Genomic DNA, 24,322 nt, shown 5'->3' on the forward strand with positions numbered 1-24,322 from the left:
CTGTTTTGATATTACTTTATGTGTACTAATATCTTGATTGAAATCATAGAAATGATGCACGCTAAAGATAAGGAGCTGAACAGTATCATCTCAGAAAAGATGAGGTTGGTTGGAGAACTCAAGGAACTTATTGTCAAAGAGGATTCCCTTGGATCGGTGAGTATCAAATTAAGACTACGGCATGAAGTTTGAAAGGGCAAGGACAAGTGAGCAGAATGTATTAGGTTAATGATAGGAAATACCATACTGTATATGGCATAATCACCTGTTTCCTGTTGTATAGATAAAAAAAACTGTTTAATCAAGAAATGAAGTTTCAGAAGGCAAGGATTAAAGGAGTAGACAGGATATGATTAGGTTGAAGGTGGAATATGGCATACATGTTGGGTAATGAGATAATTATATGTTACAAAGATTGAAAACTATTGTGTACTCCAAAGCTGAAGAGGAAAGTGATTAAAAAGATGAGCAAAGAGATACAGATACAAAAAGTATTCAATATTTAAGATACAGATTGAGACCGGATGTTCTAAACAAATAATGTTGACAGAAGTGAGTTAAAAAGATGAAGCAAGTAAATAATTTCAAACAAAGGTGTGAGAAGCAGATAGTTCAAAATATGGATAGGGCAACAATAATAATTTATTTTATTTACCATGTCTTTTTATTGTATGTCTTTTGTGTGTCTTACTTCTCCTGCTCATTTGCCTCATACCTCCTCTTCCGCCTGCCCTCTTCTTTCTCCTCCATTTCATCCTCTCTCTCTTCCCTCCTCTTACTCTCCTCCATCTCTTCCTCCTTTTATTTTCCTCCATCCCTTACTCCTTTTCTCTCCATCTGCTCCTCCATCCGATTCATTGGCTCCTTTTTCTTCCCCTTCTCCTCCTTTTACCCCCTTCTCCATCCTTCCTTTCCCCACTCTCTTTCTTATTGTCTTTCCCTTCCTCCAGCTCTTCCTCCATCTGCTTCATTCTCATCTCCTTCTTTTACTTCCCTTCCCCATTCTTTCTCTTTCTCCTCTTCTTTGAATGCATTAAAAATAAAATTCTTTTGGTACATTTAAACTTACTGCCTGCCCACTCTTCTTGCAATAAGCAGGGGTGTGAAAGTTCAGCTTTTTAGCTGATTTTAGCTTTTTTGTTTTGATTTTTTAAGATAATTTTGAGTTTTTTGTGTAACTTTTCTGTACAAAAGTATATGATATTTTGATATTGTGCTGACAGAGTTTGTTGTTTATTGATTGACAGCTGAAGATTCCATTGATCTCACAACAAGACACTCAGATTGACCAGACAAGAGATATTATCCTTGCTGCAATGAAGGAAGGTATGTGGAAGAATATCTTTCTCTCCTCTCTCTCTCTGACCCCCTCTTTCTGACCCCCCTCCCTCTCTTTCTCCAACAATCTCTCTCACTCAATCTGACTCATCTATCTCTATCTCAATCTCTCCCTTTCTCATTCTCTCTCCCTCTCTCACTTCTCTTTCAGACTTTCCTTCCCTCCCTGAGTCTCCTTTTCACTCTATAATCTGTCTCTCAGTTTCACATTCTATTTCCAACCAATTTTTACCATCCCTTCTATCTTTGCTAGTTTCATTTTTTCTCCCTTATTTCACTATTTTCATATTGTCGTCTTTCTCTACCTGTCCATAAAGCAGTACTTCTTTCATCTTTTTCTCTTTCTCATCAGCACATATTTAATTTTTCTTTAAGAGCTGTTGTGGGGTACTTATTTGCAATCAATAATGAATACCACTTGTGAATATTCAATTAACTCAGTAATCTATCTTTATTGAAATATATCATTTTATACCAACTGTTGTTAGAAACAGACCAGTAACCAGTAGCCATATTGAAGTCAATGTCAAGACTTATGATTGACTGTAGGACATTGAAATTGACTATTAATTGATTGCAAGTTTGTGCAACACTCTCTCAGTCTCCAGTTCTTAACTCTGCCCACTTTTTTTTCTTTCATTATTTCCTCATTCCTCAAACATCATTAGAAACTTTCCTCTTCTTCTTGATTCTTCTTCTTCCTCCTCCTCCTCCTGTACTCCCTCCTCTCCCCTACCCTCCCACTCCCCCCCTCCTCCATTTTCTTCTTAAGTATCTTTCATTATAATTATTATTTTGCATGACAGCATGAAACAGCTTTCAGTTATAAACCTCTCAAAAAAAGTTCCGCAACTCAAGTTTGAGTGCTAATAAATTTCTTAGTGTGCCATCATCATATGTAAAAGTGGTATCATCAGAAAGTATGATTATTCTTACGATCATGTGTCATTTGTAATGCTAGTGTAATCATGAAATACACAGACATGATAAATATGCAGCAATGTAAAAAATGAAATATTGCAAAATTCGTTGCCATGTCATGTTTGAGTTCTGCAACTCAAACTGCAAGTTTGAGTACTAATAAATTTCTTAATGTGCCATCATCATGTGTAAAAATGATATCTTTAGAAAGCATGATAATACGCAGCAATGTTAGAAATGAAATGTTGCAAAATGCGTCGTTTCCAATAGCGAATTTCCGATCGTTTCGAGGATGGACCGAGTGCATTCACTGTCACCTGCATGGTGGAAATTCTATAGAAATGGAGACTCATGTTAGAAATCAATGCATTTTGCAACATTTCACTTCTGACTTTCCCCAATGTTCAGGGTGACTGCATATTCCATAATTACATAATCACAGCAAATGGCATGTCATTGTAAAGAGGAATAATTCAGCTTTCCAATGATACCAGTTTCATCTTTTATACTTCATCAACCAAAAAGATGTCATCCCCCAAAACTGAGTTGCAAAACTTTTTTTGAGGGGTTTATATACTTTTTGGGGGATTTAAGAGGAAGTATTTATTCATTTGCCAATATTCTTATGTTTTAAGGATTTGTGCAAGAAAGTCATCAGCAAATTCTCAAAAATTCCACTTTGCATGTTTCTTAAGGACAGTGCATTTCAATTTTTATGCTTGTGAAAAAATGAAAGATTGGCAAAAAAGGTGAGTAACATATATATAATAAACATGTTAAGTTCATTTCTAACTTTAACAAATTATAATTTACTTTTAATATATATCCTATGCACAAAAATCACATCATGAATACTGAAACATGAATATTCTGTTGCAAATGGCTTGAATATATCACTCACATTTGCTAACTATTGAAATCCCTTATTTTATGAAAACTGCTCTTGTAACTCCACTCAACACATGGGTCCTGTATCACAAAGGTTTGTGATTGATATCAAGAATAGACCTCATTTACTTCTGGCCTGTATTTAAAAGAATTAGCATTCAAATAATGCTGTTGACCATGGCCATTCAGACATTGACTGCAAGCCTTTTATATAGCCCTAAAGTAGTTTTACTCTGATGCGTTTTTGCGTCCTTTTTTAAAGTAAATTTTCTTTGATAGGAAAGTATTGGTTTTATAATTTGGTATATAGATGTTTGATGACCTCGACTATTGCATGGGTGAATTTTTCATAAACATATATCTCTCCCTCTCCTTCCCTTCCGTTGTCTTGTTTCCATGGTGATGGTTTTAGTTGACCTACTGACCCGGTCAGTCTACAGTGGTGGTAATGTCCGAGTAAGTCGGAGTGCGAGTAGCGTAGGTGAGATGGTGAGCAGTGCTGGCACTGCTTCATCTCTCCCAAGAAGAGCAGAAACCTTCAGCGGCTTTGACAGTGCACAGAATGGTGAGATCAATGTCTTCATGTTGTGTGAATGGCACAAGGACGTTAGCAAGGGAATCCCATTGCTAAATCCTTTTCCCTTGCTAATGCCTTTCTGCTTGGCACAGTTCTGTGTCTTGTTTTTACTCTCACTATGATCCTTATCACCTGCACTAAAGTAATCTTTTTCTTTAAAAAATAGATGTGTAATATTTAATACTACATGCAATGAAAGGATTGATGATAATGCAAGGAAAGATTTAACTACCCCAAAATCTTAATATTTAAGAAGTTTCCTTCATTATTTCCAATTGCAAACTAAAAAAAAATCATTCAAATAAAATCATTTTCATCACTCAAGAGGCACATGCACAAATGTATTTACTCACAAAATAAAACTTATTTTCAATTTTTGCATGAATGTGTGCAATAATATTCGTAAACCAATTTAGGAATGTATTACTAGTAGTGCAAATGTTGAATGTTTCATACAAGATTTTATTGTACCAAATTATGATTTTAATTGACTGTTCTTGTAAGAAATCATACCCTTATTTAGGAGTGATTATTTATCTAGAAAAATTTATTTGTAGTCCAGATGAAAATTATATTTTTTATTAAGAATTTGATGTTTGAATGAAGCAAATGTAGAACTGGAGAATTGTTGAGAATCATGATACAAATTTATTGTGTTATAATATTACTGGGGTAATGTTTTGGATGCATGGGAATAAAAGGCCATAGATTCTTTGGTGCTTTGAGTCTGCATGTAATTTTAATTCAATTTTTTTTTATCATTTTAACATATATCCTTACGTTTGTTCACTTTGAGATTGTTTCATTCATTAGTGTTGGTCAGCCAGTCTTTGGCTTGACAACTGGTCTGATTTTTGCTCATTAAAAGTACTTTTTATAACCCAAATAAAGAAGTATTCTTTGTGTATGTAGTACTTACATTAAGAAAGGCATTGAGTTTCCTTTTTGTCATGTAGCATTTTGTTTTGGATTGATTTTTATCCCAGGCAACTCAAATAAGAAGCGTTTAGCTGTCATCCCAGCAGAGGCCAATACCCGAAGCAGCAGCTTCCCGAACCTAACCGGTACTGCCTCTGAACAGCTTGCTAGCTTTAGCTCTCCATCCGAAGCTGACGAGAGAGAGCAAGAAGAAGAACCGGAGGATAAGCGGACTCCTAGTGATGTGATATCACCTCTACCTAGTCCAGGTCATAGACCTATCAGGGAAGCTTCTCTACCTGTAGGCAGGAATAGAGGCAGTGATGTCAATAGAAGGAGAGCGTTTACGCTCACAGGCGGAGTGGTAAGATGTGACTTTAGAGCCTCACTTAAATTCCAAGTTGCATGCAGTCATAAAAGCATCACCGCTTTGGTCAAATTATGCTGAGGATGCGCACTGCTACATATTAATCAATAAGATTAGACGTTACATGATTATCAAGTCTGTATTGGCGTTTATGCATGACTCTTAAGTCACATTTGATTCTTTATGAAACATTCCCTAGTCATCTCCTCGTTCTCTGTTTTTATCTCACTAAATTCTTGATGATATTTGTGAGTACAATTAGTTTACTTCTATCCATATGCGGCTTTCATGTTTATTCCTTAATGCAACTTCTATTTTCTCTCTCTTATTAGTTTAATTTTGTACTTCTCTGTTATTTCATGCAATCATCTTCTTATTTCTAAGCTATTTTATGCTTTCATACTCTTCCTTGCATGTTACTATGTACCAAAGTGCATAGGAACATGCAATCTGCGTTGTATAATGCTCTATAAAAGAACCAAATATTATCATGACAACTCTGCTAGCTAAGTATGCTAATATTTGATTACATTTTTATCTCTCCAACAGGAACTTCCTTCAGCCATTCTTGAGAAAGAGAAACCTGATTTACCAGAGGGCCCAATATCAGCTGATGCTGTAGAGAAAAGTGAGTGGACATCATCATAACCATCATCATCACACTCATCAGTATCATTACAATCATCACCATCATCATCATCACCACCATCATCGTCATAATCATCATCATCACCATTATCATCATCATCATAACCATCATCATCACTGTCATCAGTATCATTACCATCATCATCACCGTCATCATCACCATCATTATCACCATCGTCATCGTCACCGCCATCATTTTCATTATTATCGTAATCATCATCATCATCTTTTTCATCACCATCATCATCATCTTCAACATCATCTTCAAAATCATCATCATCATTATTATCCACCATAACAATCATCATCATCCTCATCACAAGTATATCAAAAGAAATCTACACAGTGTTTAAATGAATTGATACTGGTGGACATTACCAGTGTTTTAGGCAAAGTGTTCCACGATTATATCACTCTATTGCTTTAAGAAGTTGCTACGAACATGTGAGTGGTGAAAGTTTGAAGGAAGGTCTATTGTTCCATGGTAATGAAATTCTGTGAATAAGAATTCAGGATGAATACATGTACTTAATCTGGCTGAAGCTTTAATATACAAATTCAAGCAAGCTTTGTTGATGTTGCATTATTAAACCCTGTTTATTTCTTCTTAAATTCTTAATTGTTTTATAGTCTGTGATAATCCATCGGCCTTGGAACATGTTGATGCTGCTACTCAGATACTTGAACATCTCAACTCTCTACTGGTAAGTAGCTCATGGGTGTTTAACAAAAATGTTAGTGTGAAGTTTGCATCATGTTTGATGTAATTATGATCAAGTTTTATTCATTAATCTATAAATAGCCTTGTTTCCATGGTGATGATAATTCAAAACAGTCATAACATTTATTATTCTAAAAGGAAGTTTATGTTAATGTAATTTGATTGTGGTAAAAGAAAGTAGAAGGATGAAAACAATTTTTCTATGATTTCTTTAACAGAAAATAACGGTCAATCAGGATACTGCCTTCCAAACGTAAGTAAAATAAATTCCTTTCTTATGCTTTTTATATCAACCCAGTCAGTCAGGCTGCATCATGTTCTTTAGCTATCTAAACTGCAAGCAATTTTTATCCAAATATACAAAATAGTTTTTCAGAACTGTTAAACCTTCATTGGCCAATTAATTTACAAAGTGTAACATACATTGTATTTGATATACGATATTTAGAATTCTTATCCCTAGCAAAATTAATTCATTTGCATTAAATAGATGTTTTGGTTGCAACACATGAGCGTTGTAATCCCTTAGTCTCCAGGTATTGCAGCTTTCTTTTCTCTTTCTTCCTCTTTTATCTGTATTCTTCTAACTTTCTTCTAACCATAACCTACCTTTACAATCTTGAACTGAAATAACTCCAGTATATGCTATTCTATCTGATTATTGTTCCTCAAGCACATTTTTTTATCAAGGAGAACATTCCTTGATTGATTAACCATGAATAGACACTAGTGTCTATGCATTCAATATCTAATGAAGGAAAGCCCCCAGTAGATTGAATATGGCCAAACTTGATTGATTGTAGAAGTAATACCAGTACGGTAGCAGTTGTAACCCTGGTTTTAAATCTAGTTTAGTCTCTGACTCACAGAAATCATCCTCAACTCTTCCTTCACTTTATTCTTTCAAAAGTCCAGCGCACCATGCAATTCATTGCAATCTGAATTTCAAAAAAATCATAGTAACATTTGATATGAATATTCCAACCAATACAATCTCAGAGATCAGAGTCCAGAATAGTGGTATGACTACTGAAATCAAAATTCAGTCTAGTTCAAGCCACCCTGTAGGAATAAAAGGAAATTCAATTCCAAATCGTAAGGACAACATCGGCTGTGACTTGAAGCCGATTTGGACTTTACTCCGAACAAAGGGCTTGCTGCAAAGAAAAATTATGATTTTATCATTCCTACCATTATGCCGAACTTCAAACAAAATAATTTTACTTCTTGGACCTTTGATATTTAATGCAAAATGATATTTATTTTAATAGTCATGTCATATGAGTTTGCATAGCGTGTGCTGCATGGGCTTTAGGCCCATCCTCCCTCAACCCTCCTACTCTCATCCATCACTTGCTTCTTCCATGTCTTCTTTGGTCACCCCATTCCCCTCTGACCAGCCACCTCAAACTCCCTTCTCAAAACATGATCAACATCCCTCCTCAATACATGTCCAAACTAATATACTCTGTTGGCCTTCACCATCTGATCCTCCATCTCATCCAAACCCAACATCTACATCAAAACCTTAGTCTTCTTTCTTTCTATCAGCTTGACACTACCCATCGCTCTCACCATTGCTCCCTCGATCCTTCTCAGAATCCTCATTGGGGCCCCGTTTCATAAAGGACTTGCAACTGTTGTAAATTTGCCATTATGGCAACTACCGCGGTAACAGGGCTCAGAAGCCAATCAGAATTAAGGTTACCATGGTAGTTGCCATAATGGCAAAGTTACAACAGTTGCAAGTCCTTTATGAAACGGGCTGCTGGTTTTCACTCAAACACCATGTTTTGATTGATATTGTTATTGTATCTCCTGGTTGAGCTTGAAGACAATAATTGATGTTGTTGTATCTCCTGGTTTAGCTTGAAGACTCAACTACTTGAAGCCCAGCATAAACTTGAGGCATTCAACAGCACTCCAACCATTAGCACTACTGGTCCATCTCCCATGGAGAAGATGCGTGATAGTCCACCCATAATCAGAATGGATCCTGCTGGCCAGGATACTAGGGGATCTGTCAACAGAGGACTGGTCAATACAATCAATGAACGAGTTACAGAGGTTGCAGCAACAGAGAAGGCAAAGGTCAGTTGCTGAAACATATGCCGCTTGTTGCCATGAAGTACATTTTACTCTGTTGGAAATGTTGTTAAAAATAATTTATGAAGAAAAAGAGAGAGTACTCACCAATCACATGGTGAGAGCAGATGATCACCTTCCACATCCACTTCTGAAAGTTGTCATTACTGATTATGTTTTATATTTGTGTTCTTATTTAGATCTTGTTGGGATGAAGAAGACCCTGTTATAATAGTAGGCAAATAAATAAATACCATCGGTGATAAACTGGGACAAACTGTCATTTTCATGATTACTTGGATTCAGCTATCTTTATGGCCCAGGACGTTGTCTTAGTGAACCTTGTCATTCATAGCGAGAAGTGATAAAACTGATATGTAGAAAACAATGCTTTAGTTATGGCCTTTTGTTAGTGAACTATTGGCTTTATCTTACAGTATGAACAGCCATGCCGAGCCTCTTGCATCATGCTTAAGACTCACGCATGTATCAGGGCCTATCCCCATATGCTATAAACAATGCCTGTGTCTCACACTCATTCACAGAATACCTCATGCATAGGTGTTCTATGAACTTTGCATCTCTCTGTTGATTGTTACTTGATGATGATGATGTTTGTACTCCCTTCATTCTTTAGGCAAACGGTGAGAAGCCAGGAAGATCATCACCATTGCAATCATCAGGAAAGACAAACCATGCAGGTATGAGGCACTCAGAGAGTAGTCCAAGGGTCAATGATCATAACTTAACCAGGATAGCATACGGAGATATGATCCCATCCAACAATCATCTATACATTACACAAGAAGGAGATAAAAACAAGGACATGGCTAGGAAGAACTCTGCCCCTTCACCCCTACTACAAGATAAGATGAACGCTTATAACTCCTCTCCCAAGACTAGCCCCAGGAGAACTGAAGAGGGCGATAGAACAGTCACGTCGTCATCGGTTATTCGTAGGAATGTTCCGCAGCACCTGCTAAGTACCACCAATCAGATAAACACTGCTGGTCAGGTCAGGCAGAAACTACCGTTAAAACTATCCAACAGCCTGGCCAGTACCAATAGCGCTGTCGTCCAACAAATGCTGCCAAAGAAACTGGAATCCCTTTCGGCAACGTCGTCGAAACCAAACAAAAATACGAATGCTCAGCCGCAGCCGACGTCCGATTCAGATGTGATCTTCTTTTGATGTAGAGAGGATGGATATTGTATGCATATTTGAATCCAAAGCATCGGTCGGTGAAATATTGTGGAAGTCTTGCTGAGATGGAGTTGATTGGACTAAACTGTTTTGTAAGATTATTGTTATTCTGGAATATCTTGGACCTCATTTTAAGAAGTACTTCAAACTCTATTTACTGCAGAGCAGTAGCTGGATTAGAAATCAGTTCACAATTTGCAACTATTAAACAACATCATCATGTTTTATTACAAGCATACAGCATTTTAAGATATTGAATATTTTCTTAGTGTATGGAACAATTTTTCTATTTTTGCAATTATTCACACACCCGATCATCTCTACCAACCTTTGACATATAAATTTTTGTGGAGCATTTGAAATACATTAATATGAATACAGAATACATACATGTGTAGGAAAAAAATCCACTTTTCATATTGTTTGTATCCCAACTGTATTCCTTTTTATACTCTTCAGCTATCATAATGCCTAAGTATATTTAAAATCACCTTCAATATCCTTTCAAATGTTTCATCTTGTTCATTAATTTCAGACATGTATTCTCTCAAATGAAATCATGAAAAAACAAGTGATTTAAAGCATATGGAGTGTGAATAATGAGTGAGATATTTTGTCTATGACCTGGTGACCGTTTTCTATCTAATTCCCTGTCATATGTTCCTCTCTTTCTCTTGCAATAGATATCAGAAAATATGAGAATTCAAATCATTCCAACCAATTCAACAGGGTCATATTCTTTATATGAAATTAATGAAAAGACCACATTTTTCCGTTCAGTTATTCTGTATCGTACAAACCAATGCATGGATCAATTTTTTTTTATGAACCACCTTGTTGTAGTCATCGGATTTCAAGCTGTTTAATTCCTCACATATATCACATTAAATTGCAACATGCATATATTACTCCCATTTGCCAATTATCCCCTTATTTCTATTTGCTCCCAATCCGAAAGATAATGTTTGAATCTGACATTCCAAATGTTGAACTGTTGAATCATGAAGGAATTCAATAGAAATGGAATCAGTGAGCTGACTGGTCTACACAAGACTACATGTATATTTTAAATGTATATGAGAAACGAGAAACAACCAAGGGAAAACAACTCGTGAAAATGGCACTTATCAGCAGAGGTATCAAATAATAGGTGAAAATTGGTTCTGTTATAATAAAGGGGGCATTTCACATTGAGTAAGTCTAATTTAAAGTCACTCTTAACCCATTGTATACTAGAGGAAAATCTATGGGAATTATAGCATTCAGTGATAAACAGGTAAACTGTTTATTGATATCAAGAAAGAGAAATATATGTTAAAAGGGCTTGGCATACACAGGCGTCGCTAAAAGCCAAGTATGCTGCTGAGTACAATCACAGTAATAAACTCATATCCTATGAGCAAGATTGCAATGATATGCTATATCCATCGTGTAACTGTAGTCAGTAGTCACACTTACATGTATATCTTTGTGAACCCACCCAGGGTCCTCTTTCATATAAGTTACTATTATCGTAACTTTGCCATCCAATGGTTACTACCATGGTAACGATGCTCAACAACCAATCAAATTCAAGGATTATGTTGTAATTGGCATAGGATGGCACAGTTACCATAATAGTAATATTAGTCTACAAATATATCAGGCTTATGACAAATTATTTGTCTGGGGTTGGTCTAGCAACTCCTATTTATATTGCCAGTCCATGCAACTGATGAATAATTCCCTCTATTCTTACAGAAAAAATGGCTGGTACATTTGTTTTATATCCTACTTTCAATAAGTTAGAATGATAGATCTTGTTAAGCTAGTCCTTGTGGATCACCCCCTATTTAAAGCAAAATAAAGGTCACATCATGTGCTGCATAAATCCTGATTACTTTTGCTGACTGACCTACTTTTCCTTCAGACGACATTTACCGGTGCATCCGAGACAGCACATTATGTGTGACGTCAATGATGGAATAGTGCACTTATCCATCATTGATGTCACCGCATAGTAAATATTCTTCATGGGCATTTTTTTTTAACAGCATAGAGTATCTTTGGTCACATGATGCCATTTGAACCAATCACTACACAGGATTTAATGTATGCAGGATATAATAACTTTTATGCAATGGGCCTCGGGCCTTAAAAGAGATAATTCATGGGGTGATGTTGAGATAATATACAGAGGTGTTCTGAAAAATGTGGTCATCAAAGATGGGCATGGAGGATTTATGTACAGTGATATTACTTGTAGTATTTGCTCATTTCTCTCTCTCTCTCTCTAAGAATGCCAAATTATTTTAAATACAATTTCTTTTTGTTTCAATCCACTGTATCATACACATTGTGAATTCATGGTAGAAAAGGTCATCAGCTATATATCATGGTCCAAAGATGTATTCTCTCTGTATTCTTTTTTACTCCTCCTAAGACTATTGTACATCATTCACGCTGTGCCATACACACAATGCTATGTATCTATCATGTCTGAATAATATCTTGTCTTTTTCATTGACTTGCTATTCCTATGATGTCTCTGCAGACGTAGGGATATGATACGAGACCAACATGCTACATATCAATGTATCTTTATATCATTTATGGAGCAGAATATCCGTCATTGGTTACACAACATATGGGCCGTGTAACATGAAGCATAGTGATTGGTCGTGGGGCTAATTTCTATGATTGATCATACACAACAATCTATTCAATCAATCATAGATATCAGTACCACAATTAATCACCAAGCTTTATGCAACCAGGACCTGGTATCATGACTCTCACATTACTATTAAGATTTTTATATGATGATCGGTAAGATTGAGTGAGATGATACTGACATTTCACCAGAAACGATATTGAAGTTCATATTTTTTATATCAGTGGTAGGTTTCCTTGCGAATATTTTGCAAGGATCATCGTGATGATAAAAACATCAACAATGGATGATTTCAGACCAGTGATTATATGCTTCACTGTGAATTGAACTCATAACGTAATTTGGTTATTTAAAGCATTATCATGTGAATTGCAGAATTATTTTTGTTTTTTATATCAATGTTGTAAAAACTACAAGGCACTCTTATAAAATGTGTATCATGTTTAAAAATAACACAAGCCATGCCAATTGCCAACACCACCACTTGTGTAAATGAATCACTTCACGTAAGAAATGTACATTATTCATTCAATCTAGTATGTGTCTAGTATGTGCATACTAGTCGTTTCTTTGATGTAAACGGGACAAGGTGTACATGTATTGATATTTTGTACAAAAATTTACTAATCACTATGTGAATAGAGCACCTTTTCTCTGAATTGTATAGTGTAAAGTTATTTAAAAGATGCAACCTGATTATTACCCTTCAAAAATTTGTAGAGTGATTATTTTATTAGAGAGCTGGCTTGATGCCAAAAATCAAGATTATCTATCGATTTGAAGAGGAAACGTGTTCTATGTGTGCTCCTTCTATCTACCTTACTCACAAACCATCAAAGAAATATCAATTTCTTATTCCTTTACAAAGAATATTCCACAAAAGTTGTTGAAATCAATATCATGTTTTGGCCCTGTTTACTTGCATTCTTAATATATTTCTTGTTTTGTAACTGAAATTACGAGCATTCCATATTTTTCAGGTCCAAGTATTGAAATCATAGATGTAGACTTGTTTTGGTGTATTCTTAACCAACAGATCTCTGACCTTTAGAGCAGATGCAACAAAGAGTTGGTTTCACAAAAAAAAAGAAGTGTAACTTACTGTCAATCCTGTGTGATGCATATCGCATCACCCCATTGGACTGATAATGTTTACTGCATAATTCATCAATGGGAGTTGATGGGAGTTGATCACTGCATATTTCATCAATCACGTTGATGTCAAGTTCACTTTGTGAAACAGCTCCTGAATACACAAAATAAGTTCTTCATGATGGTTATGTTAAATCAAAATTATATTTGGTATATATATTCAAAGTTTATTTCACTTTGTGGGTGTTTCATAAAGGTACATGTAAAGTAACAAGCTACTATGTACTTTATGATTGACTAGTGACCCTTTCCTAGGAACTAAATCAACGGCTACGAAAATCTTGGGAATATTTGCCACAAGAAAGGATCACCAGTCGTCCCTTAAGTGACTAGCAACTTAGGAAGAGCTTTATGAAAAACCCTCCTGTGAGAGTTTCAACAATGGGCTGTAATCTTCATCAAACAGACATTCATAACATTCCTTCTTCAAAGGGAAATACTTGGTGCTCCCATCATTTTGAAATATTTCTTTTTCAGAGAGAATTCAATGACATGTTTTTATTTTAAACATTGATTCTAAACACCTACATCCACATCTTTGAACCATTTCATGAAAGGTTTCAGCACTGACAAGTTTCTATAATTGAACTGTTACCAAAGTAACAGTCGAGCAAGACTCCTGTACATCTCAGCTGATTAAACCCAATGAACGTTGTCAGATCTGACTGAGGAGTCTCAAGGGATGACAGCATTCTCCTGGAAATGTTTTTATTTTCACCCATTCAGAATTGAGCTAGGTTAGAAATGTGCTGTTTAGAAGACATTCCAATAATTAGTTAATAGATTCCTTCATGAATGAATATAAAATATATTATTAAAAGGAGGGGGGTACAAATGAAGATTCGCCTTCTTTACCTTGCTAACAATTCCTTTGAAAATCCTTGATTCTCTTTGTATTCACTTTGTTCTTTATTTCATCATCATCTAAATAGGTTTATCCATCTACCTAAGCCCTCATAAACTAGGCAACCAGCACCAATTTCCTCCAATATTGTCTGTGTGTCCAGTATCATCAGTACAGGATACTTGAGCCAGGGTCCCGTGTTACGAACTGTCCAATCAACCACAACTATGGAAAGCTAAAGCTAGCAAACCCAACATTTAAAATGCATGTTTAAGTGTTTTCTTAATATATTTATCAGACATGAATCATTGTTTTTAAAAGTCAATGTGCTTCTCTTCATTTTTGAAGGGTTGGTACATACATTTCCTGAATAAGAATTGACAGCTTTCCATAGTTGAGGTTGATCTTCGTAAGATGGGCCATCAGAATACCATCGTAAAATGACAGGATGATGGATATTGGTTTGCCACTCTTTGTATTCTGTTTATATTTTTTGTGTAAATTATTACCTGTTTAAGTTCTCGCTCATAATCTTTGTTATTATTCTGGTAATGTTAGCCTCAATCAAGAAGTTTTTATTTTATTTCCTTTAAAGATCTCCCACACAGAATGCCACCTGAGCAATAAAATCAGATAGATAAGGAAAAAAAAAACATGGCCGTCTTAGTCATGAATTTTATTCAGAAAAAGTATATCTAGACATATGATTGTTCTGGTGAGGATTTTGGTAATGATGGTGATGATAATGATAGTAGTGGTGGTGATGATGATTGTGATGATGATGATGATGATAATGATGGTGGTGGTGGTGATGATGATGATGATGATGGTTATGATGGTGGTGGTGGTGATGATGATCGTGGTGGTGAAGATGATGATGATGATGATGGTGATGATGATAATGGTGATATTGATCGAAAATGAAGAGGAAGAGAGAAAGAGAAGGAAACAGAGAAGGGGATGAAAAAAAAGTGAAAAGGTTAGAGAAGGAAAAATGGGTTATAAGAGAGGGGAAGCAAAGTAAGGGTAAAAGAGTAAGAAAGAGAAGCAAATGAATAGAAAGTGGAATAAAAGAGATTTGGAAAGCCCTGCATAATTTTCATACCCTTTGTTTCAGTGGGCAGTGCTCGCTCAAGCATGAATAGCTGTTCAACTTTTTGGTGTCATTTTATAAGTTGACTTTATTGGCTTCCATAATATGTAAGTCTTTTCCCCCAAAGTTATATATTTTTTATTTGGCAGTCATTTCAAAAGTATATATATATATGTATATATATATATATATATATATATATGTATATATATATTTTTTTGGGGGGACGCACTGTATAGCAAAAGAAATTAGAAATTTTAATTTCTAAATAAGATGCTTATACCTAATATTTGTAGTATGAATTAATTAAAATTAAGTATCGTTTATAATTCTCGGGAAATTGTTTTCGTTGGCATTTTCCCTCTGTACAAAGCTATGTTGAAAATAAGATGGGTAATAATATTTTGACATGATTTTCATGGGTACCATGGGTAGGAAGGTACTTTATATGATTTATATCTGTATGATCCGGAGTGATTCAGTAAAGCACAAATTTGTAGCATATTCAAGAAAAAATGTTACGGAAGTTAATGTCTTTATGCTTTATGGCCCAACGCAATACTTATTTAGAAGCCCTACCTTTTAAAACTGTATTATTAAATGTGTCTCTTCTATAAAATACTGAATCGTTAACAGAACTGACAAAGTGCATATTTTTTTAAGGTGCGTTACGGATGCTAAAGCTGCTTAGTCATACATTTTTTTTTAATAGTCCTTAATTTCCCTGTAATACAGGAAACATATATGATAATTCCTTATCAATTATTTATTGATGAATATCACTCTACGTGTAGACACATCATATAATATCGGTCAGTATGAAAGGGAGAAAAAACTTGTGGCAGTATTCGTTACGGAGATTAAAATGAATTTAGGACAAAGTTAAAATAATCACAAAGTGATAATCAAATACTAGGATAAGTGCGATGTGTCAGACAGTTACACCGAGCTGCCCTCACCAGGACATTAATGTGAGAAATACTACAGACTATTTAGGAAAGAGAATGATAGTAAAATCTAAAACTGACCAAAGACAGTGTCGATTCTGACTAACTGCAAAAATAAAAGGCTTTTGTAACAAAATTAATGCTTTACTAGTCACTGATCGCAAGTGCTTCGTGAAGCTAATCTATTAATGTCATTGTCTTGATAATATTTTTGTAGAATATGTTCATGAGTGTGAAGCTAGCGGCCATAGGATAGTCGGGACACGTTTTTGTCTCACCTGCATAGCAGAGTGAGACTATAGGCGCCGCTTTTCCGACGGCGACGGCGGCCGCGGCGGCGTCAACATCAAATCTTAACCTGAGGTTAAGTTTTTGAAATTACATCATAACGTAGAGAGCATATGGACCTAGTTCATGAAACTTGGCCATAAGGTTAATCAAGTATTACTGAACATCCTATTAGAGTTTCATGTCACATGACCAAGGTCAAAGGTCATTTAGGGTCAATGAACTTACACCATGTTGGAGGAATCAACATCGAAATCTTAACCTGAGGTTAAGTTTTTGAAATGTCATCATAACTTAGAAAATATATGGACCTAGTTCATGAAACTTAAACATAAGGTTAATCAAGTATCACTGAACATCCTGCATGAGTTTCATGTCACATGACCAAGGTCAAAGGTCATTTAGGGTCAATGAACTTTGGCCGAATTGGGGATATCTGTTGAATTCCCATCATAACTTTGAAAGTTTATGGATCTGATTCATGAAACTTGGACATAATAGTAACCGAGCATCACTGAACATTTTGTGCAAGTTTCAGGTCTCATGATTAAGGTCAAAGGTCATTTAGGGTCAATGAACTTTGGCCGAATTGTGGGTATCTGTTGAATTACCATCATAACTTTGAAAGTTTATTGATCTAGTTCATTAAACTTGGACATTAAAGTAATCAAGTATCACTGAACATCCTGTGCGCGTTTCAGGTCACATGACCAAGGTCAAAGGTCAATGAACTTTGGCCGAATTGGGTTATCTGTTGAATTACCATCATAACTTTGAAAGTTTATGGATCTGATTCATGAAACTTGTACATAAGAGTAATCAAGTATCACTGAACATCCTATGCGAGTTTCAGGTCACATGATCAAGGTCAAAGGTCATGTAAGGTCAATGAACTTTGGCCATGTTAGGTTATTTTGTTGAATGACCATCATATCTCTGTAAGTTTATTGGTCTAGTTCATAAAAAGTGGACATAAGAGTAACCATGTATCACTAAACATCTTGTGCGAGTTAGAGTAGTTTTCAAAGTCAGCACTGCTGCTATATTGAACTGCGTGATGCAGGTGAGACGGCCAGAGGCATTCCACTTGTTTGGTGAATTGTAACGTTTTTTGAGAATGATCCTGTAAATAACCCATCACTTAACTCTGTATTTACTCTGGCAGTGCTAGAAAGATATGAATCAGGTACCCCTGTATCAACACGGATTAAGATCTGTGTTACATCCTTGAATGGGTCTGTAGGTCAATTTGGTGCCCTCTAGCTTTAGCTCATTTTGGTGACCTAAAGGCATGGTCACACCGCCCGAGCGTTGTTGGAGCGGTCGTGGAGCGGAAGGGAGAGGGTCGAATTTCGCTCACAAAATTGGGGGGAAAAAAAACAATCTCCACGACTGCTCCAACAACGCTCGGGTGGTGTGACCTTAAATTTCAAAACCAACAGGGCAACCTTTAAGTTTATCACCCCATACTTTTTTATCCCAATTTTATTCGTTCGCTCTTAATCTTCTTCCCCTTTCATTTCTTCCTTCTCTTTTTTGCCCCATTCATTTCTTCCTCTTGCCTTGAGAATCATCTCCTTTCCGCTGTCCTTTTCTGTTCCTCTTTTTTTCTTACTCTTCTTTCCCAATCTCTTTTTTCTATCACTCCCCTTTTTGGTGCCCCCTTCACCTATACCCCCTTCCCCTGGGTACAGAAAGTCCCGCTACGAGATATGCACATGTAATAATACTAATAAAAATCTCTTCATATAACGTAAGGTTTAGAAAGTTGTATTTAATATCCAAATATATAAATATTTGCATTTTTACATGGTGTTTTGAACATGCATAACATAACAAACATTTACATTTGTAGCCATTTTTCAAAATGGCTACAAAGCCTCCGATACAAAACCTCTGCATCAACTTGTAACTTCCCCACATAGCATGGATTACAGGTGAACGGCATAACGTCCACTATTAAGCGCTATATAAATGCAGAATAATATTATTTGTGGGTCTGTGGGATGTGACCTTAATGAGGTGTGAAAGCGTGCTGGGCCATCATAGTAGTTTAATGTTTTAAGGTTAATGCATTTTAGAATATAATATACTTCTTCTTTGTGTAATTGGGTAAATTATGGGTATTTTTATGCATTCCATTGTGAACTCACTTCAGGCCAAACAAAACCAAATTGAATTTGAATTTCAAATGGCTACAAAAGGGCTGTAAAAAAGGGAAAGAAAACATCAAGTTGCTCACTGTGATGTACATGAATGGGACTATAATAATTTTTTTTTTTGTAAATTGAAATGAAATTGTTAGTACATTTAATTGTTATAACATATCATTTGATCCTTGTCTTGTTCAATAACATGCTGATCTTAATCTATTACCAAGATCTCATTCTTTTTTTTTCAGTTTACATTCGTTATGAATGGGTGATCATTATTTAGTATTCCTTTTGCCTTTTCACGTATTCCATTTTGACATATATCATTTAAGTTAAGCCTTGTCCCGCTATCTTTTTTTCTTGTATGACTGTCTGTCTCCTGGGGTCTGACCATCCTCATCAGCATATTGAGACCTTTCTAACAACTTGTATACCACACGCCACACAATCTAATATAATACTACAAATAAGTGATCAGTAGAACAAAATATTACAATGCCATCAACTTAAAATGATTTCTATGAATTGCATTGCACAGATCCCCCATTGCAGGCAGTCATCGCGTAGAGTACCTTGGTATTTAGTTTTTGTGAATTCCTCCAGTCTCCATTCCTATAACATGACAAGTACTTAATTAAATTGTCTTATCATTGCTAAACTCACATAAAATTTCATTTGTTTTTGTTGTATCAAGATCTAGTAATTATTATAAGACCAGTCAGGAAACCAATTCACACTTGAGATACTCAAGTTAACATTCCATAATTATATAATATTGACTGGCCTTGAGGGGAACATCAAATATATTGCCAGCAAGAGCCATATTGGCAGAGTCTTTAGACGAGGGCAATATGGGTCTTTTAAGGGCAATATATTTGATGTTCCCCGAAAGAAGAGCCAGTCAATATTTTTATTATCATCCAAATCAGATATCTAGAGCAACAAGTGGAATGCCCCTGGCCGTCTCACCTGCATCACGCGGTTCAATTTAGCAGCAGTGCTGACACTGAATACTACTCTAACTCGCACAAGATGTTCAGTGATACATGGTCACTCTTATGTCCACTTTTTATGAACTAGACCAATAAACTTACAGAGATATGGTTATTCAACAAAAAAACCCAACATGGCCAAAGTTCATTGACCTTACATGACCTTTGAACTTGATCATGTGACCTGAAACTCGAACAGGATGTTCAGTGATACTTGATTACTCTTATGTACAAGTTTCATGAATCAGATCCATAAACTTTCAAAGTTATGATGGTAATTCAACAGATACACCCAATTCGGCCAAAGTTCATTGACCTTTGACCTTGGTCATGTGACCTGAAACGCGCACAGGATGTTCAGTGATGCTTGATTACTATTATGTCCAAGTTTCATGAATCAGATCCATAAACTTTCAAAGTTATGATGGGAATTCAACAGATATCCCCAATTCGGCCAAAGTTCATTGACCCTAAATGACCTTTGACCTTGGTCATGTGACGTGAAACTCATGCAGGATGTTCAGTGATACTTGATTAACCTTATGTCCAAGTTTCATGAACTAGGTCCATATATTTTCTAAGTTATGATGACATTTCAAAAACTTAACCTCAGGTTAAGATTTCGATGTTAATTCCTCCAACATGGTCTAAGTTCATTGACCCTAAATGACCTTTGACCTTGGTCATGTGACATGAAACTCTAATAGGATGTTCAGTAATACTTGATCAACCTTATGGCCAAGTTTATTAACTAGGTCCATATACTTTCTAAGTTATGATGTCATTTCAAAAACTTAACCTCAGGTTAAGATTTGATGTTGACGCCGCCGCCGTCGGAAAAGCGGCGCCTATAGTCTCACTTTGCTTCGCAGGTGAGACAAAAATCATAATGATTTTTTTTTTAAATAGAGTTCTATTGTGTCATGTTAATATCGGTCTAGGCTCTGCACTTTACCATTATGACGTACTTGCAAGCGCTCGGATCCAGCGTTGTCTTTTATTATGACGTATATTGTTGGTGCGCGGATCTTTATGAAGCGTATCTCTTTATACGCATCCACAAATGCCCGGATGTGAGACCAGGGAAAATACAAAGGTATATTTTGCGTCGTCTCTGCATGCAAAGTAAATACGCACATTGAGACCGAGGAAAATACAAACAATATACCTACCCTTCCCGATATTCAGAAAATGTAGGGCAATATGGTTTTGTAAATGACCAGCTCAGATATCTGATACGGGTGATAATAGTGTATATTTGCAGATGACATTTTTCAAAGAAAAAGATGATTGAAGACACACAACGTTAAAGTGAAGCAGTATAAAGGATGATTCAAGGTATTCTAAATGCAGATATATTGGATTCAATCTAAAAGGAAATTGATAGTCATCTCCATTTATCCAATTACATGCATATAATTATTTGGTAGTTCTAAGTCTTCTATTTTTTTTCCCTAAGGTTCCCTCATCATGAATCTAAGATGAGTGTATTTCGACAAAAGTACTCAATGTGTAGTTTTTCTGCAATCCCACCATCAATCACCTAATATATCAATGTGAGTGGGTTTGAGTGCCACTTTCATGCTTCTATATAGGTATCCCACACAAATGAAAATCATTTAAAAACACACGTCTTTACCCTTTGAACCCGATAGGCCTAGCAGTGAATTTGCAAATACTCAACAAGACTGAATACCGGCCTGAAGCCATGTGACTTGAAAAACATGGGTTCTAAATACCAGGTGATCTTTTGGAAATGACGTCATCTTTCTTGATATTTGGTCAATAAATTCAGTCAAGATTGGTAATGATTTCGGAAGGTTTAAGCATCCAAAATATGCTACTCTACTGCGAAAGGCTCGTTTGGCATGAGTGGTAATACATGGTGTAATATGCATTGAGTCGCCCGTTGACGATGGGGAAGCTATTGATAAAGCTGACTGTAGTCAAAGCAGTGATTTTTGAGTCCAAAACAGACACTTAAGATGATATTTCTTAACAAGCTAAACAACTTTAGCCGGCCCAGTCCGTGTACTACTAGCCATGGGAAGTTGCCGTTGGGGCTCGAATCATGGGAGTTTGTGAATGTAGTTGATATGTGCAAATAATTCAGGGTATGGGTCACCGCTGCCCCAAATAATTCAGGGTTCAAAGGGTTAAAGGCATAGATCAACAACAAAATAATGAGCTGCAAGTCCAACTTGTCACCTTTAATGCATTATATCAATTTCCCAATGAAGTTTAGTAAGAGATTATTTTTCAGTCACAGATACATCTTGAAAACCTCTGCACAAACTTGAATTATTTTTCTCCATTAGTATTTTCTTTCATCCATATGAACACTATTTTTCTATATTTTTTCTTTTAAAAAGACCTTTGTTATGTAACTTGAACACACTCATGTGAATACTTTCTCTTGGATTTGAATAAATAATGACAGGTGAAATACCTGATTTGATTTCACACCTTTTCAATCAAATATCAAATATCTTTTATCAATATTTTTTTTTACCATTCATAACACACTGAATACATTTAAGTGATAACAGCAGACATATTTGAACACTATAAATATGCCAATTTATATCATCCACAACATGGATTCTGAAAATTGAAAACTTAATTTCACTCAACACTTTTATATGTACTGTATGGTGTAATAAATCATCAATTCTAGACAATTGGCAATTTTTCCTTCACACACTAGTAAGCCTATATGACACAACAATGTTTGGATGCTATGCAGGATTTTTATCCATGTACGACATTTCAGTTAACTTGGCAACAGTTTCTTATTGATATGTGAAGTGGATCAAAAAGTTTAGTGGCTGAAAAGAGATGCAGGTATGTCTTCAAGGCAAATCTGTCATGACCACAGAAATAGTTGACTTAGGTGAAATTCTACTACTATTATTAGGAGGCACATAAGTTTTGTATTGCACAACAGGACTGAAAAAGTTGCTTTAACTTTAGGCAATTATTTGACTGAGAGAATTTGACTTATGCAGACTTCAACTGCAATTGCAGTAGTACAAGTTGAAGTATAAACAAATACCAGAAGTAAATTTACGATAGCTGTTATAACTTACTAGATTGGGCATTAAAAATAATAATTATAGAATTCTACATTTCGTATTGGAAAGAAGATTGATGAGACTTGACCTGTTCACCAAAAACACCATCAAAGATAACAAATGATGCAAGGGGTAAACAAATACATTACCTATGGATTACAGCAAATTATTACCTTATTACCTACAAATTCTTCAGCACGTGACTTGGTTTCAGCTCCTATAGACATTTATATTCAATACTGAATAATTTTTTAAAAATCAATCTAGTACTTTTATAATAATAGATAGCATTTGTTGAGGTTGGGTGTGATTAAGTCCAATGAATGAAATGCACTGGTTTAAGGTTTGTAGATTGATGATGACCTGATGATTTCAGCTCGATACATCTTCACAGCATAAAACCAGGCCAGCAGGCCAGGCAGACTTCTCACTCTTAGTTGGTACATCTTTGGTAGATTCTGAAACAAAATAATAAATGGATTTAATGAATTCACATGACAGATAAAGCCCTAGCTGGTATTCTGAGATCCATTTTATTTTGACGATTGTTTTATTTTATTTTTTTAAAACTGAACAAGTAGAGCGCCTCTGGCAGTCTCACCTTCATCGCGTGATTCAATATAGCAGCAATGCTTACAAGCACTAATGCTTTCTTAGCAATCAGGTAAAATATCACCACCATTTACCATTAAACTTAAAATCGGGTGAGGGCTATTTTATCTCTGGCGACAATTCAGTGACAATTCTGGGTGAATTAGCTCCAAATGTTGAAATGAAAATAATATTAAAATACAATCATCATTGACGCTAATACTCTAACAGCATTCCTGTAGAATGATGAAATACTTCAAATTACTTTTGTTGACTAATATTATTCATGAAATGATGCATGTAATGATGTGATAGAAAATCGAAAAAAGTCAGAGTATTGTTATTTTGTATTTCAAAGAAATCCCTGTAAAGACATGCTAGCTTATAGTGCAAGAGCATTTGAATTTAATGATTTGATGCAACCTCATTCCTTTGCCACACTTGGCAGAAAAGATTTTCATTGGTTGAATGCGAGGAGAGTGTTATCAAACAACACTTTCTCATTGGATATTGTTTCATAAATAGACGTGCCTTATAGAAGATAAAAATAGTTATCAGAATATATATTCAGACAGATTTTAAGGGTATTTCATCTCACTAATTTTAACAGAGAAAAAATCAATCTTACGCGAGATAAGATGGATCTAACGAAACTACCCCTGCTGTTACCACAGTAGCTTATCACTTTTGCAGGAGACCAACAGGCCCCAATTCACAAAGGTGGTAATCAAAACCGTTGATTGGACCCAAAGTCAACTCATGAATTAAAAACAGATGAATCACTAACAAAATAGCATGGTCAACCATGGCAACAGGCGTCCATTTTGTGCAATGTGACAAAAGCACATATCAGCTTTGGATATTTATC

The 24,322-nt window shown here is 35.6% G+C and overlaps 1 protein-coding gene and 1 pseudogene across 12 annotated transcripts in view; one reads left to right on the forward strand and one right to left on the reverse strand.

Annotated features, from left to right (window-relative positions):
- The window catches only part of LOC121415035 (rho guanine nucleotide exchange factor 18-like), a 172,085-nt gene extending 157,131 nt beyond the window's left edge, over positions 1-14,954 (forward strand). For all 12 annotated transcript variants that reach the window (XM_041608095.1, XM_041608097.1, XM_041608100.1 and 9 more), the window contains 9 exons: positions 50-156; positions 1,248-1,326; positions 3,560-3,712; positions 4,711-5,006; positions 5,559-5,637; positions 6,288-6,361; positions 6,597-6,631; positions 8,247-8,469; positions 9,101-14,954. In XM_041608095.1, the coding sequence (XP_041464029.1) occupies positions 50-156; positions 1,248-1,326; positions 3,560-3,712; positions 4,711-5,006; positions 5,559-5,637; positions 6,288-6,361; positions 6,597-6,631; positions 8,247-8,469; positions 9,101-9,655 (1,601 nt within the window). In that variant the 3' untranslated portion in view covers positions 9,656-14,954. The remainder of the gene's footprint in view (positions 1-49; positions 157-1,247; positions 1,327-3,559; positions 3,713-4,710; positions 5,007-5,558; positions 5,638-6,287; positions 6,362-6,596; positions 6,632-8,246; positions 8,470-9,100) is intronic.
- A 6,297-nt stretch (positions 14,955-21,251) lies between these two features.
- Positions 21,252-24,322, reverse strand: part of LOC121415037 — a 24,054-nt pseudogene continuing 20,983 nt past the window's right edge.

The sequence above is a fragment of the Lytechinus variegatus genome, chromosome 5, assembly GCF_018143015.1.
Source record: "Lytechinus variegatus isolate NC3 chromosome 5, Lvar_3.0, whole genome shotgun sequence".
NCBI lineage: Eukaryota > Metazoa > Echinodermata > Echinoidea > Temnopleuroida > Toxopneustidae > Lytechinus > Lytechinus variegatus.